The 13,807-nt window shown below is 42.1% G+C and overlaps 3 protein-coding genes across 3 annotated transcripts; 2 read left to right on the forward strand and 1 right to left on the reverse strand.

Moving 5' to 3' along the window:
* Nucleotides 1–139: 139 nt before the first annotated feature.
* On the forward strand, nt 140–4,484 carry LOC104444257 (plastidal glycolate/glycerate translocator 1, chloroplastic). Its single transcript, XM_010057904.3, has 8 exons — nt 140–760; nt 886–1,201; nt 1,739–2,000; nt 2,112–2,227; nt 2,718–2,827; nt 3,297–3,474; nt 3,683–3,812; nt 3,963–4,484. Exons 1-8 carry the CDS (start codon nt 140–142, stop codon nt 4,111–4,113), a joined length of 1,884 nt encoding a protein of 627 aa, XP_010056206.2. The 3' UTR covers nt 4,114–4,484.
* A 996-nt stretch (nt 4,485–5,480) lies between these two features.
* LOC104444258 (protein BASIC PENTACYSTEINE7) lies at nt 5,481–7,729 on the forward strand. The gene is given in 3 exon segments (XM_010057905.3): nt 5,481–5,628; nt 6,754–7,159; nt 7,162–7,729. Coding segments are annotated over 2 exon segments (702 nt in total). The 5' UTR covers nt 5,481–5,628; nt 6,754–6,832; the 3' UTR covers nt 7,537–7,729.
* An 864-nt stretch (nt 7,730–8,593) lies between these two features.
* On the reverse strand, nt 8,594–12,143 carry LOC104444259 (phosphoribulokinase, chloroplastic). The gene is made up of 5 exons (XM_010057906.3): nt 11,262–12,143; nt 10,449–10,533; nt 10,276–10,360; nt 9,593–9,837; nt 8,594–9,118 (listed from the first exon to the last, which is right to left on the reverse strand). Exons 1-5 carry the CDS (start codon nt 11,816–11,818, stop codon nt 8,867–8,869), a joined length of 1,224 nt encoding a protein of 407 aa, XP_010056208.2. The 5' UTR covers nt 11,819–12,143; the 3' UTR covers nt 8,594–8,866.
* Between the last annotated feature and the right edge of the window lie 1,664 nt (nt 12,144–13,807).

Below are 13,807 nucleotides of genomic sequence, written 5' to 3' on the forward strand. Positions count from 1 at the left end.
AAATTTCTGATCTTTCCTTCTTGAAGCCCGTTTAGAACCATCGTGAGATTTTTCTGAACTGGACTGTGACATCGCAATCCGATCCAACCCAATTCGTTTGCACAATGCGGCCCGTTGCAAGGAGGAGTTTTTCACTCCAATGGCCCCTGGCCACTGGCCACAAGGCCAATGGTATGGTGGCTTTGACAGTGCTGTTCACTGCGAATGCAACTGCCAAGAAGCTGCTGCTGCCTGCTACTGTCCAAATCTCATCTCCAACGTCTTACCATCATTCTCTGTAGTCCATACAAACTCTCGGGATTCTCCAACCAAGAAGAAGGCCCACAACAAAAAGCAGCCGAAGAGATGGTTCCTCTCTCCCTCTCAAGAACTCCCCGCCACTTCCTTGCTTTCTTGCCATGGCGATCGTCTCGGCCACGCTCCACCACCACCACCACCACCAATCGCCCTCCTCCCGTCTTGTCAATCACCACCGCCGACAGCGGGAGGGGGAGCTGCCCTTTCTTCAAGTTCCCTCATTTCGCTTTCTTCCTCCGCAAGGATCCAACCGTGTGCGTCGTCGCGGCTCGCTTGTGGGGATGGCCACTCGGGGGATAAGAGTCCCCGTCTGGAGAAGTTGTGCTCGGGAGTCAAAAGCAATTCTGGGTTCGCTTCCGGGTTCTTGCAAATGGGTGACGAGAAAACGTGCTCGGACCGATCACTCTTGGTGAAGTCGGCGGGTGCAGAGAGTGGTGGCACTTCCACCACAATCTCTCAAAAGGTCTCCCCTTTTATTCTTTTCCTAATTCGAGTCGCTTGGCATGTTTTATGGGGTCTCAGCTGGTACGTTTTGGCTTCGTTTTACTAAATTTGATCCAAAGAATGTGTCTTTGATGTGAATTATAGGCCCTTGGGGTGGTCCATTTGGTTGTCTCGCTGGGGATAATCCTTGCGATGGATAAATATTTGAAGAATGCGTTTGTCGCGGCGGCGATTAAGTTCCCGAGTGCTCTGTTCGGGATGTTCTGCATATTCTCCGTTCTGGTGATTCTCGATTCGACGGTGCCCGCCATGGCTGCCGGTTTGATGAGCTTCTTCGAGCCTGCGCTTCTGTTCATACAAAGGTGGCTCCCGCTGTTTTATGTTCCGTCCCTGGTGGTTTTGCCTCTTGCTGTTAAGGACATACCTGCGGCTTCGGGGCTCAAGATTTGCTTTATATTGGGTACCGCTCACCTTTGATCACCGTGTAGTTGTGTGTTCTTCCTCTTGCTTGTGTTGTGACTATCTTGTGAAATCTAATGACCTTGGACCAGAGTCTTGCGCCTCTCCAATGGCCTAAGTCTATCGGCATTTTGTGTTTCTGGGTTCTGTTGTGATTGCCAATGAGTTGGTGCACCATGATGGCACAGTATTACTTCAGTATGCAATATTTCCAGAGCTCTGAAAGAAGCTCTTCATTGATGTTGTCTTTGTGCAGACAATAGCCCAGAAGAAGGAAGCACAGGATGAAATCACAATCTTCATGCGTAGACTTTCAGACTTTGAGATCATAAGAAAGCTTAAATTGCAGTTTGATACGAGAGTTTGCATGAGGATATAATGTAAACTAGGTGGAGAGAAAGGAAAATGCATGGCATCTATATTTTAGTTTGTCTGGATAAGTTGATTGGTGTCTTGCTGTTGCCAGTTGGGCTCAATAGGTGCATCTTTAAGATAGATATTTTTAACTCTGTAGCTGTTTTTGTTTTCTCTTTTGCAGTTGGAGGATGGTTGGCTTCACTTTCTGTGGCTGGTTATACTGCGATTACAGTGAGAAAACTTGTTAAGACAGAGATGACGGATGCTGAGCCAATGGCAAAACCATCGCCATTTTCGTCACTTGAATTGTGGACTTGGAGTGGTATTTTTGTTATATCATTCATTTCAGCATTTTTGTACCCAACTTCTCTTGGAACCGATGCCAGAACATGCCTTCCATTCCTCCTGGCATCCACCGTGATAGGCTACATGGTCGGTTCTGGGTAATTTCTGCTACCTATGAGCAAATTTGCATCGTGGAAGTCCTGCAGGATCTATAGTTTGTTGAAGTATAACTGTTCAAAAGGCCATCTTCACGAGCTTTTCTTTTTTAGGTTGCCATCTGGTGTGAAGAAAATTTTCCATCCAATTATCTGCTGTGCATTGTCGGCAGACCTGGCAGCATTTGCATTTGGGTACCTTTCAAAGTCTGGATTGAATCCTGTCCTAGGTATTCTGTTTGTAAAGTCATAACTGTTACTTGGTTTGGATGATTTGCATGAACTGATCAGAAGGTGGTTTGCATACTTCTGCATCATTAAGAACCAACTGACTAGTTGTATCTCATGTACACCTCTTTAAAATCTTTTCAGTTTACTTGATGCAATTCTGGCCAAAACAGAATTCATTTGAAGCAGATATGCATAGCCATGTGGCCTTCGTTAAGGGGGAAAAAAATAATGTCCCATTTGTAAAGTACTTAAGAAGCAGTATCCATCAATCATCCCTATGCCATTACATTCTGTGTATCATGACTTTTTTTATTTACATCCTTCTTAGAGAAGATAGAAATTGTTTTCTATATGGATGAAATAAATCAAGTACAATGGCCTTGTGATGTTTGCATAGAATGGCGACTAATTCCATCAGCTTGATCTCGCATGGTTCACAATGTCCAGAAATCTGCAAAACTTTCGATCTGATACCTAACATACTTACAGGATATTACCTTACGAAGGCATCTGCCAATCCTGGAGCTGGTGATATTCTAATGGGATTCTTGGGATCTGTTATTCTCTCCTTCGCATTCTCCATGTTCAAGCAGAGAAAGGTAGCTTATATCTTCTCATCCAGTACTCAGATTGTGAAATTATCTCAGTTGTAGATTTTGCTGTTATTTTGAGTTGCTAGTTTGGAGCACAGAAAGTGTACAAAGCGGACAGTGCAGGTTAAACAGTTATTCACTAGGGCAGGAGGAAAACTTCTTGATACAGTGATATTCATGCTATTATTAGCTTTCTTATCTCTAAGAGTTTGGATGTGTAGGAAACATGAAAAGTTAAAGTTGAAAGAACATTTCATTGGTTGAAATGGAACCATCGTTCCTCCTCGAACTAGCATGTATGCACCAGGTGCTTTGGTGAGAAACTGGTCAAGAAAGATGGTTAAATTTTTTTAAACTTCGCTGCTAATTTATATTTCTTCTTCAGACTGATTGCAGTCCACTGATTGGTTATTTGAGAATCCCTTTCTCTTCTCATTTTGGCTGCAACTACAATCTCCATTCTCTGTTGTTGCAGCTTGTAAAGAGACATGCAGCTGAAATTTTCACGTCAGTCATCGTTGCAACAATCTTCTCTTTGTACTCAACTGCTTTGGTAGGACGTCTTGTTGGACTGGAACCAACTTTGACAGTGTCGATTCTGCCTCGTTGTATTACTGTGGCATTGGCCCTCAGCATCGTGTCTCTATTTGAAGGTATTCTGGATTCTCAATTGAAATGCAATTTGGAATAGGAGATTACTTCTGCATCATCTTTTCTAAAGCACAATTGAAATCCATGCGATGGATTTCTTCGACTTTTTCTACTCGATATGCGTTCTCTTTCTCTGAGCAAGGTATATTTTTGGCAAATGGTGACTAAATATTTGTGCTTGAAATTTCGTTTGTCTCTTGAGCGGTGCAGGTGCCAATTCATCTCTTACAGCTGCTGTGGTTGTGGTAACTGGTTTAGTTGGAGCAAACTTCGTGCAAGCAATGCTGGATAGACTTAAATTCCGTGATCCTATTGCCCGAGGAATAGCTACCGCATCAAGGTACGCTTACTGAACATTGGCCATCTTTCTGGAGTGTGCCCTTGTTGCGCACTTTTGTTCTCTCCACTCAGTGAAATTCTCAGGACTGATTATGAGACACAAGTACATAACTCGTAACCGGAAGTCATATATCTCGCGCCTATCCTGCAGTGCCCATGGATTGGGAACAGCAGCATTGTCGGCGAAAGAACCAGAGGCCCTCCCTTTCTGCGCCATCGCCTATGCTCTCACCGGCATCTTCGGCTCCTTGATCTGCTCGGTTCCCGCCGTCAGGCAGAGCCTGCTTGCCATAGTCGGCTGAGGACTACAAGCAGTATCGATTCGCTCTGACCATGCATTCTGTTGGCCTTTTTAACCAGTTCCATCGGTTTTCTACACTAGAAGGTGTACAGAGTTCAGCAAGAGTCCCTTTCCAGGATTGCCTCCATTTTTTTTGTAAAACTGGGTCAGTCCAGTAGCTGGAGATGACTTGCATTGCCAGCAGGACTCTCTCTGTCTAGTGTCCAGCATCTTTCTGTTCTATGTAAATGAGAAAAAGTTGCAGAATCGACATCAGTTGTTATTGATGATACTGTCAGCGTCTGTAATGTAGGGTAAGCTACGACAGGGAAATAAATATTGGCAAAAAAAAACGAAAAGAAAAATTGAGTACGAACATCCGGCATTTAATGACCCCAGGTGTTATCAGAACGGTCGAGCTTGAAATAAGGATCCAATATCATATTGTGTAAGACATGATCGGGAACAAATTCACAACTCGAAATAAATCCTATATTTTTATATAAATATTTTATTGTTCAATTACAAGCTTTTATTCTTTTTAAAATAACAAAAGGGAAAATGTCACAAATAGTCTTAAACTTTCATTTAATGTTCAAAAATCAAAATGCAAGATTTGCTTTTGTTTATTATTACTGTCCATTTTTCCATTTGTTTTTAATATGGAGAAAGAAAATAAATATTGACTTTTATTATTATGTATAAATGTGGTATTTTTTCAACAAAAAAATCAAATTTGGTATTTTTTTATTTATAAAAAAATAGTTTGGTATTAAAAAAAAGGAAATTGGTCAATTTTCAAATAGTTAGGGATTAGATGGAATATTAGATGAAAGTTCGGAGATCAAATTGAAGCAAATCGAAAATTTCATGGATGAAATTGATCATTAGATGAAAATTTAGGGATCATTTGTGACATTTTTCCATAACAAAATAATTAAAAAGTATATCTAGTCGGTTGGGTCTAATTCTCTCTTAGAACTGAGAATTATATGCCTAAATATTGATTCCATTTTTAAGAGTCGATAATTAAATCGATGCTTCTAGATATTGGTCCGATCCAGGTGATTCGTTTCGCACGTCCCTAATTTTCACCGGACCTGTCACGTCTGGTGCTACCAAGAAATGAAAATCACCCTTTCCTGAATACAAGCAAACTAAAGATAAAATTGTAACTCCACTAAACTCTGGCAGTCCTTTTCATATCCCGGAATCACGAATCTCGTCCGTTCGTATCGTCGGGCTCAACGGTCCGGATCTCGCGTCCCGCTCGCGCGGGAGCCCGCAGGAGACCCGCGGCAAGCCCACTCGCGCGGGCGCGTGCCCTGCAAACCCCGCGACCGGCGCGTGGGCGACGCTCGAAGCGACAAAGCCCATCGACTGAGCTCTCGGTGCGCTAAAAATGGTCGAACAAAAGGCGAAAAGAGGAAAGGAAAAATTGTCCGAACCGGAACAGTTTCTCTCTCTCTCTCTCTTCCTTGCTCCTCCAGCTGCGAGCGAGTGGAGTACCCTTCGAGAATCGCCTCCCTCTTTCCAGGTAAATCGAAGCCTAAAGATCGCTCCTTTACTCAGGGACAGCGCGGCGAGGCCGATCGGGTCGTCGTTTCGTCGCTTGTCGTGACGAATTTGGTGCCGTCTCGTGGGTTGTTGAAGCTTTTTGCTTGGTCTGCTTGCTGGTGGGTGGTGAGGCGGGATGGGGTTGTTTCGCTTCGGCTCCATTGTGGGTCGGTTCGGTGTTCTGTTGGGTGAAGTGGGTCTGCATGGTCGCGGGTGGATGTGATGAGCGTGAGCCTGTTTCTTGCTGGGCCTTTCGGTGTGTTTTGAGGGTTTTTCAGCTGCTTCAGCACTGCTTGGTGCTGATACGGGGGTTTAAATGGTGTGCCGTGCTGCAATCTTCTGGCTTTTGTGGGCATTTCAGTGGCTGATGATTGTTTAGCTCCTGGTCTTGTTTGTGGGTTTTACTAGATTTGGGTTTTGGGTTGAAGTGCAGCTTTGCATATGACTTTTTTTTTTTTTTTTTGGGTTGAATTTAGATTTTGTGAGGCTTGCGAACTTTGTCGGTGTTGCTTCTCCCTGAGTAGAGAGGCTACTGTCATCCCCAGTGAAGTATTCCAAGTTCCTGTTTTTGTGAACTGGAAAATGTGCTGCGTAAGATTGGGTTTTTTCCTCTCTAGATTATAGTTTTCTTTTGGTCCTCATGATGTCATATGTTCTGCCGGTAGAAAAAATTCATTTGATCTCTGCTACGCATTCCAAATTGCATGTTATTGTTGAATAATTTTGTAGCAGGAATTGGTACGTTTGCAAATATATTAGTCGTTTGAGTTAAATTTCTTTTAACTTATAAATGTGGAAGTGACTTGGACCGTGATGATCTTCTAATAAATGGTTGGCATTTATTTAACTACGATGCAAAATTTCGACTAAAAGTCCTCTCTTCTTTTGCTTGATTTGTCAGTATAGTCTTGAAATTGAGTTATCTTGCTCTTTTACTATGATGTGCAAAAGTTACCTTTGCATCACATGTCATTCTGTTGGTACTCAGATGCAAGGCAATGGGCACTATGATTGATTTTATTGAATAGTTTCCTAACAAATAAATTGCTTTGGACCTTGCTTTAATTCTTGAATTATTCACACTGTTCTGCTTTGCTGATGCCAGGAATGGGAACTGCTCAGAGTGGCCTCTGGATGTAGACCTTTATGCTGATTGCGCGGAGAATTTTTAATAGCTTTCGAAGATGGGGACATACTCAAATAGAGGCCATATCATGCCCGATGCTAACGGTGGACCGTCCCTTTCACATATTGCCTGGTTTTATGGGAGCGGATTTTTCCCTACTCCAAAAGTCAGCTCAGGTCCTTCCTCACAAACACAGTTGAACCCAGAAGATGGTCTCCCTGTACCTCCGATTCGTTCAGTTGCTTCAACAACTGAGCCTGCAAAGAGCAACAGCCCTGGAACAAAATCTGCAAAGCCTAAGAAACGTAAATCATCTTCAAAAGAACCTGATCAGATAACATCCAAGGCACTGAAGCAAAAGCAACCCAGGAAGAAATCAAGTTCTGGAAAAGGAAAGGGACAGAGCTTCCTGAAGCAAAACGGGAAAAGAAGGATCTGAACATGAACATCGATTTAACCAACATCGATTTCTCTGGGGTGCCTTCCCCTTATTGCTCTTGCACTGGAATCGCTCGGGTCTGCTACAAATGGGGGGCTGGTGGCTGGCAATCTTCGTGCTGCACCATCAGCGTATCTGAATACCCGCTTCCAATGAGTTCATCAAGGCCTGGTGTTCGCTTGGCTGGGAGGAAGATGAGCAATGGGGCATATGTGAAACTTTTAGTAAGATTAGCATCAGAAGGTTATGATCTAACTCATCCGGTTGACTTGAAGGATCACTGGGCAAGACATGGTACTAATAAGTTTGTCACCATCAAGTAGAAGTGTTGAAGTGACCCTTTTCAAGTAATGTCACTAGTGTAGATAACATTTCGAGCATCAGGTGTCATTCTTCTGTTCAATTGTGGTGTTTTATGGTATCCTTGTGACTCGGTTGAAGTGACTTGTTGGTGTATATAGTTTCTCTGTAATGTAGCCTTTTCTATTATATGCTAATGCTTCTCCATCTCAACTATGCATTCAATTATGGCTTTCTAGTACTGGCTTAATGTCTTCTGCCCATAATTCAACTTGCTCATTAATTCTTGTTGCAGACTTAAAAGCTCTATCTTGCTCATGCCCACATTTTACAGGAAAGAAATAGTCGTCCCTATTTTGTTCGTGCCAGAACACAATTGTGGTCCTCTATTTGCAAAGTTAGCAATTTCTAAGTGCTACGAGTACCGTCTTGCCACTGTCTATGGGCAGTGGGAATGTAAAAGTGTTTCGGTGATTGAAAATGCTTGTAAAATAGTCTTGCTGTCTTGAGAATGTTGATGAAGAAACTATAAAGTACAAACCAAGCATCACTCCATTTCTCCCTCCCCCTTCACTCTTCTCTCTCTTTGATCCTTGTCTTCAGCAATTATTTTTTGCTATAAACAACGGCAGAGTTTCTTGTTTGCTTAACCCCACCATCAACATTTTGTAGCTTAACCATAGGAAGCTGTTAGATGAGACTCTCTGTTTTGACTCTCCCTGTTTTGCTTCTCTTTCGGTAGATATATGTTAAATCCTCCAGTGCCATGGATCGACCTGCTGGGGTAGATATATGTTAAATCCTCTAGCGGCCCGTGTCGACCTGCTGGTCGGATTCGGCTGAATTCGACTCTCTTGGCCATGTGAGGGTTAAGCCACACAAAGAGCATGCTTTTTCTTTTTTTGCAGTGCAGGTTATTCTTGGAAATAGTGCAGAAACCTGCAAATAAAGTGATTCTAGTTTTTCAGATTTGACTGGATCTTTTCTCAAAAACTCGTAATCTCCTGAACCTCCCTTTATCAACAGAGGAATTAGGCAAGAAATATCTGAAGGCGCCTTTATCTCAGTGGGACCTAAATATGATTCAAGACCACTGAGAATTTATGCAAAGAAAAGCGGGCAGGGCCGGGTGTACCAATCTCTTTTTTGAATTTTACCAAGTAACTGATCTCTCTGCCCCTTTTTGTCTATGTTACATCTCCATACAACAAATTATCCTGATGACAAAATACATGCAGATCCTTCCCTTCTCAACAACCCTAATACTCATTTTGAAGGATGAATGAACAGTGAAAACAGAAGGACTGAATAAGGATTGAAGAAAGAAGAGGGGGAACTAGTATATGGAAGTTCCTAAGCTTTAGTGGCTTGTAATGGTGCAGCTGCTTTGCTGGCTGTGATTTGCTCATAGAGGTCTCTGATTTTTAGCCCAACTATGGTCTGGAAGAGACCAGTGCCATTGTTGCTTCCGGGGAATTCGGAGTGCTTCAGCATCTGCTGGGTGACTTCACCATAGAATTTTGTGGAGAGGTTGCTCAAATGGCTTTCCACATAGATGAGCTCATCTAGTCTGTCAAATTGCCCATCCATCTCCAACACAGACACCTGCAATTCCAAGCACGTAGGAGTCAGTCTTAAGTTCAATAAAGACTGCAACTTTTGGAGAATGAATGGAAAAAATTGTTGATGATTCCATATAGTATTGAAATGATAATACCTCCCAGCATTTGGGTCGTGGAAAAATTCAAAAAAGTGCATTCACGTCGTCCTCAATCGAAATGTCACGTGAACATCCTAAGTTCTGACAAGTTTATCCATCCTCAATATATCTACTTGAATATTACGTGAAACCGTTGTCATTCAAGAAATTTGCAAGGATCAAGTCGTTAAAATGTGAAATGTGGTGCGCAATCCAAGTTATTTGCAGTGTTCACTAGTTCATGTACATTTGGGTTTTCAACAGCTTTTTCTGGACCTGAATGAGAAATTTTTTTTATTGTTTAGCTGAAGAAGACTGTCATCTAACAGAGTATTAACAGTGAGGAGAGAACAAAATCAAGTGATCTTCGAGATATATACCTCGTGGCCGAAGTAACTCTCCGGGCCATAAGTGAACTTGATGCCGGGGTAAGAGCAAGTGAGCTTTCTTCCACACGGGATCCAAGAGATGGTCGAGCCCTCGTCAAACAGGTATACCGGGTTGAAATACTTCACGCCCTCTTTCATTATCAACCTCACTCTAAGAATCTTCCCTTCATTATCACCAGGGATTAGCTGTGTTGGCAGCACTTCAATCACTGCATCTGCATACTGCTTCTGTGGGTCTGGGCAAAAGGCAAGAAAACAAACGGGCACATGTTAATGAATACACTGTCCATAGGCATGGCGAATGGAAATTTCAAAGCAAGTATTTCACAATGTTCGACATATATAAACATGTGCCATGCTGTCAGAAAAGCGAATTTCGGTTCAGATCAAACAGTTACTTTGGGGAACATAAGTACAGAGAGTGAATATATATATAGGGGAGTTTTAATATCACTATAAAGGGTATCACTGTAATGTAGTTGAAAGATTGTTCCCCTTTATAAGGAGGGCCAAAGGTGATGACACTTTAGAGTGTCCCTAATTGGAGGAACTTGTGGGATCCTTTCATTTGGCAATTGTTCAAAGGTCAGTCTCGAAATCTAGTACATTTATATGAGATGAATCAATCCCAATCAAGGCACAGCAGTGTAGTTTAGGGAGTGATTTTGATTCACCTATATAGGCTTCAAAATCTGGCTTTCGGGCTTCAATGCTAGCTTTGATGCTCTCGAGACTGTGTCCTCGCTCAGCCATGTCCCTCTGCAATTCATCGCTTATTTTAGGATTACAGGACATGAATTTAGCAGGAGAAACAATAGCAGGCTTTTCCCTGAAACAGATCAAGTACCTGGATTTTCCATGCAAATTTGACCTCATTGCTGATGTCCAAATATATGCTGAAGTCCAGCAAGTCCCTAACGCGCTGGTCGAACCTGAACATGCATAATTATGTTAGTTTCCTTTGTTCTTGAACATCAATCCAAGAGCGGGCGCATAAGTCTTCTATTGTTTCTCATAAATGAACTGCCCTTGCGTAAAATTACCGTGGTATATTTTCTTATAGTTGATCTATGGAGTCCGTTATAGTTGAAAAATATTTCGTCATCATCTTCTCCACATCTTGGTAGAGTACATATTCCATGGCAACTTCGTGAGTTTGTTAATCTATTAAGACAATCGCATTTCCACGATCTAAATGCAACCTAATTCTAAGGTTCAAGAGAAACATGGGAGCCCACGATTTGTTAGGCTGTAATTTGCTGAAAATTTTTATGGTTCAATTAGAATTGAGTCTATCCTTGGACTGATAAAGAGTTCATTCCCTCAGCTCAGTCTGTTTGCCATAAATGAAGGGGCATGGGAGTGAAATTGGGCCGGTGCGAGGCCCATCAGAAAAAAAGGTGATAAGGACACAGCATCCTCCTTAGCCACAGAAAATCCTGCTTGAGGCACTATTTTTGGTTTCTGATATCTCTTGTTATCCGAAAACTCAAAACTCTTCCCGTCCACCTACATAATTCTACTTACACTCTAAATCAGAATCCACAACATATCAGCTTGATTAATCCTTCTCAACGGTGCAGAATAATAGATGACTATTAGACCATCTTCTAAACAGAGAGAAGAAAGGAGAGAGTTGCAATCTGAAGATAGGACTTACATTGGGTGAAGTCCCTCAATGACCAGGATCTTGGGAGGCTTGATGAGCTCAGGAGGGTCCAAGAGGCCAGTGACATGGTTATAGATAGGCTTGTCCACAGCCTTCCCTTCCTTCATTGCCTTAACCTGTTCGTACATGAGATCAAAGTCGTTGGCCCTTGGGTCAAGTGCAGTCACTCCCTTCTCTTTCCTTCCAGTCCTGTCCAGGGAATGGTAGTCGTCGAGGCATATCACGGTGGTTGTGTCACTGATGAGGGTGTTCGAGTCCGGGTTGCCTCCCTTCGGCGGCTCGGCTGCGCCCCCGAAGACGCTGGTCAGCCTCCTCATGAAGGTGCTCTTGCCACAGCCTGAGTCAGCTGCTAGGCCAATCACCAGCGTGTCCCCTGAGCACCTGATCACATATGGGACTGCGGCGATGCCTCTGTTGGTGACCCTCTTGCCACTGTTGTAGAACAAGATTTGCTTCTTCTGGTTGAACCCCAAGTGGGTCTTGGAGGGTGTGGAGATTGAGCATGTCGAGTGGAAGGATTGGGTTGTGTAGACTGTAGAAACCGCCATTTCTCTTGATTCTCGTTCCCTCCCTCTCTCTGCCTAGAGAGCAATTCTAAGTCTTTGAACAGGGCAAGAGTTGTTATATGATCTTGGTTGGTGGGTATATACCAGGTAGGTTCTTGGATAGAATGGCCTCTGGTTTCAATGAACCAATTTGGAACACAAGTTCCTGAGCGAGGTGAATTTTGGATGGAGAGTGAGGTGCAGTGTCTTTTTGATGGAATACAAAAATGAAGACTGTCAGCTTGACGGATGGAGGCTTATGTGTCCTTTTGGGATGAGTTTCTGTGGCTGCACCTTGGTTCGGACAAAACTTTGGGAGGTGATCTTGAGGTGGCAGGAGAAAGGAACATGGGTGGCCTAGATGGGCTGCATAAACTCTCTTTGAAACAATCGTTGAAAAGTAAAACTACTATACAAGATTTTTTCTCTCAGTCAAATTTTAAGAAATGGCCTTCATCAAGAATATTTCTGAGAGAGATTAATGCAAACGTAAGGAAAAGCTTGGTGGTCATTTGATGCGGTTTAGATATTTGGCAGGACACATGGCATGATGCGGTTGGCTGGCTCAAGATGAGGAGTGTAAGGTTGTGGAATGGCGAGAGAGGTTATGGAGGCCCTCTTCCCCCCATGAGAGTTTTGTACTCATTCGATCGAGAGTGTATGGAACGGCTGAACTCTAGCATTCTATCTCTAGCTAAAAATAAAAGGAAAAAAAAATTGCAGTATTTTGGTGGTTATATTGGAAAGCACAAACTTCAAGCTTAGCCACACCACAACCAGAGATGGGCAGGAAAGGGAAGGAGAAAAGAGAATTAATTGAACATCATGGTCAAGAGGGGTGAACAAATCATGCATGCGAGACACTAGTGTGCTACGTATTGGTAATGCTCTAGTACATACACACACGTCATGCTTGTGTGCAGTTGAGCATGGTCAGGGAGGTCAGGGAGGTCAGGGAGCTTTTTTTGCATTTGAAATACCTATTTGGAATTTTCTTTAGTAATCTTAACATCCGAACTTAATTTGATGGAAAAATTACTAAAAAAGTCACAAACAATTTAATTGTGCCAATTTACCTTTAAACCTTTTGACAATTTATTAAGATAGTTCTTTTGATGAATTTTGACTGGAAAATGTTGATGTGATGGTCCAGTAAGACTTACTATCTTATGTGACATACCGATGCTGATATTAATGATATTTTAAATTTTTTAAATTTTCTCCTTTTCTTCTCTTTTCATTTTTTTTTCCTTTTCGCTAGTCTTAGGCGATGATTGGCTACTAGTGATGCCTAGAAAAGACTATGTGAGGGTTGCCCTTGCCTAAACTAGCGAGGCCTATCTTTGCCGGCCACAGGGAAGGGACAACCTTGCCTAGTTAGGGTGATCCCCCTCCCTGCTCTCTTTGGGCATCACCAGTTGCCAACCATTGCTTGAGAACAACCATTGGCCAAAAGGAAGAAAATAATTGAAAAATGAAAAAAAGAAAGGAAAAAAAAAAGAAAAAGAAAAATATTTAGAAAAGTTTTTAAAAAATTGTCCACATTAACGCCCCTTCATTACATGGGATGACTGATGTTAATTGGGCCGCCATGTTAACATTTTTAGGTCAAAAGTTTAATAAATTGTCGATTGAATGACACGATTGAAATGTTTATAATTGAATTTATATAAGTGCAATAGTTTTAGAACTTTTTGGGTAATTTTCCCCAAATTTGACTAATCTTTGAATGAGGATGAAAAGCAAACCTCCTATCCAGGGCATCAAATAGGACTCTACTAAGGGGAGTGGGTACCCTTTAGATTACTTTGAGTGAGATGTGATTCCGACTTGAAATCAGCATCATCCAAATCAAACACTTTTAGCTAATTGATAAGGGATAATATTACGAAAAATTATAAATCGATACTTTGCGATACATATATCAAAGACTAATTTTTGTGCTATAAAAGTCACAAATTAGAATACCCATGACATATCTATCCTATATAT

Source organism: Eucalyptus grandis, chromosome 8 (assembly GCF_016545825.1).
Source record: "Eucalyptus grandis isolate ANBG69807.140 chromosome 8, ASM1654582v1, whole genome shotgun sequence".
In the NCBI taxonomy this organism is placed as follows: Eukaryota; Viridiplantae; Streptophyta; class Magnoliopsida; order Myrtales; family Myrtaceae; genus Eucalyptus; species Eucalyptus grandis.

Coding starts and splice junctions, on each gene's coding strand:
- LOC104444259 (XM_010057906.3), bottom strand. CDS start 11,818: ATGGCGGTTTCTACAGTCTACACAACCCAATCCTTCCACTCGACATGC. Junction 10,534..11,261: donor ATTGAGGGACTTCACCCAAT/GTAAGTCCTATC, acceptor ATGCATGTTCAG/GTTCGACCAGCGCGTTAGGG. Junction 10,361..10,448: donor AATTTGCATGGAAAATCCAG/GTACTTGATCTG, acceptor GATGAATTGCAG/AGGGACATGGCTGAGCGAGG.
- LOC104444257 (XM_010057904.3), top strand. CDS start 140: ATGGCCCCTGGCCACTGGCCACAAGGCCAATGGTATGGTGGCTTTGAC. Junction 2,228..2,717: donor TGGATTGAATCCTGTCCTAG/GTATTCTGTTTG, acceptor ACATACTTACAG/GATATTACCTTACGAAGGCA. Junction 3,475..3,682: donor CATCGTGTCTCTATTTGAAG/GTATTCTGGATT, acceptor TGAGCGGTGCAG/GTGCCAATTCATCTCTTACA.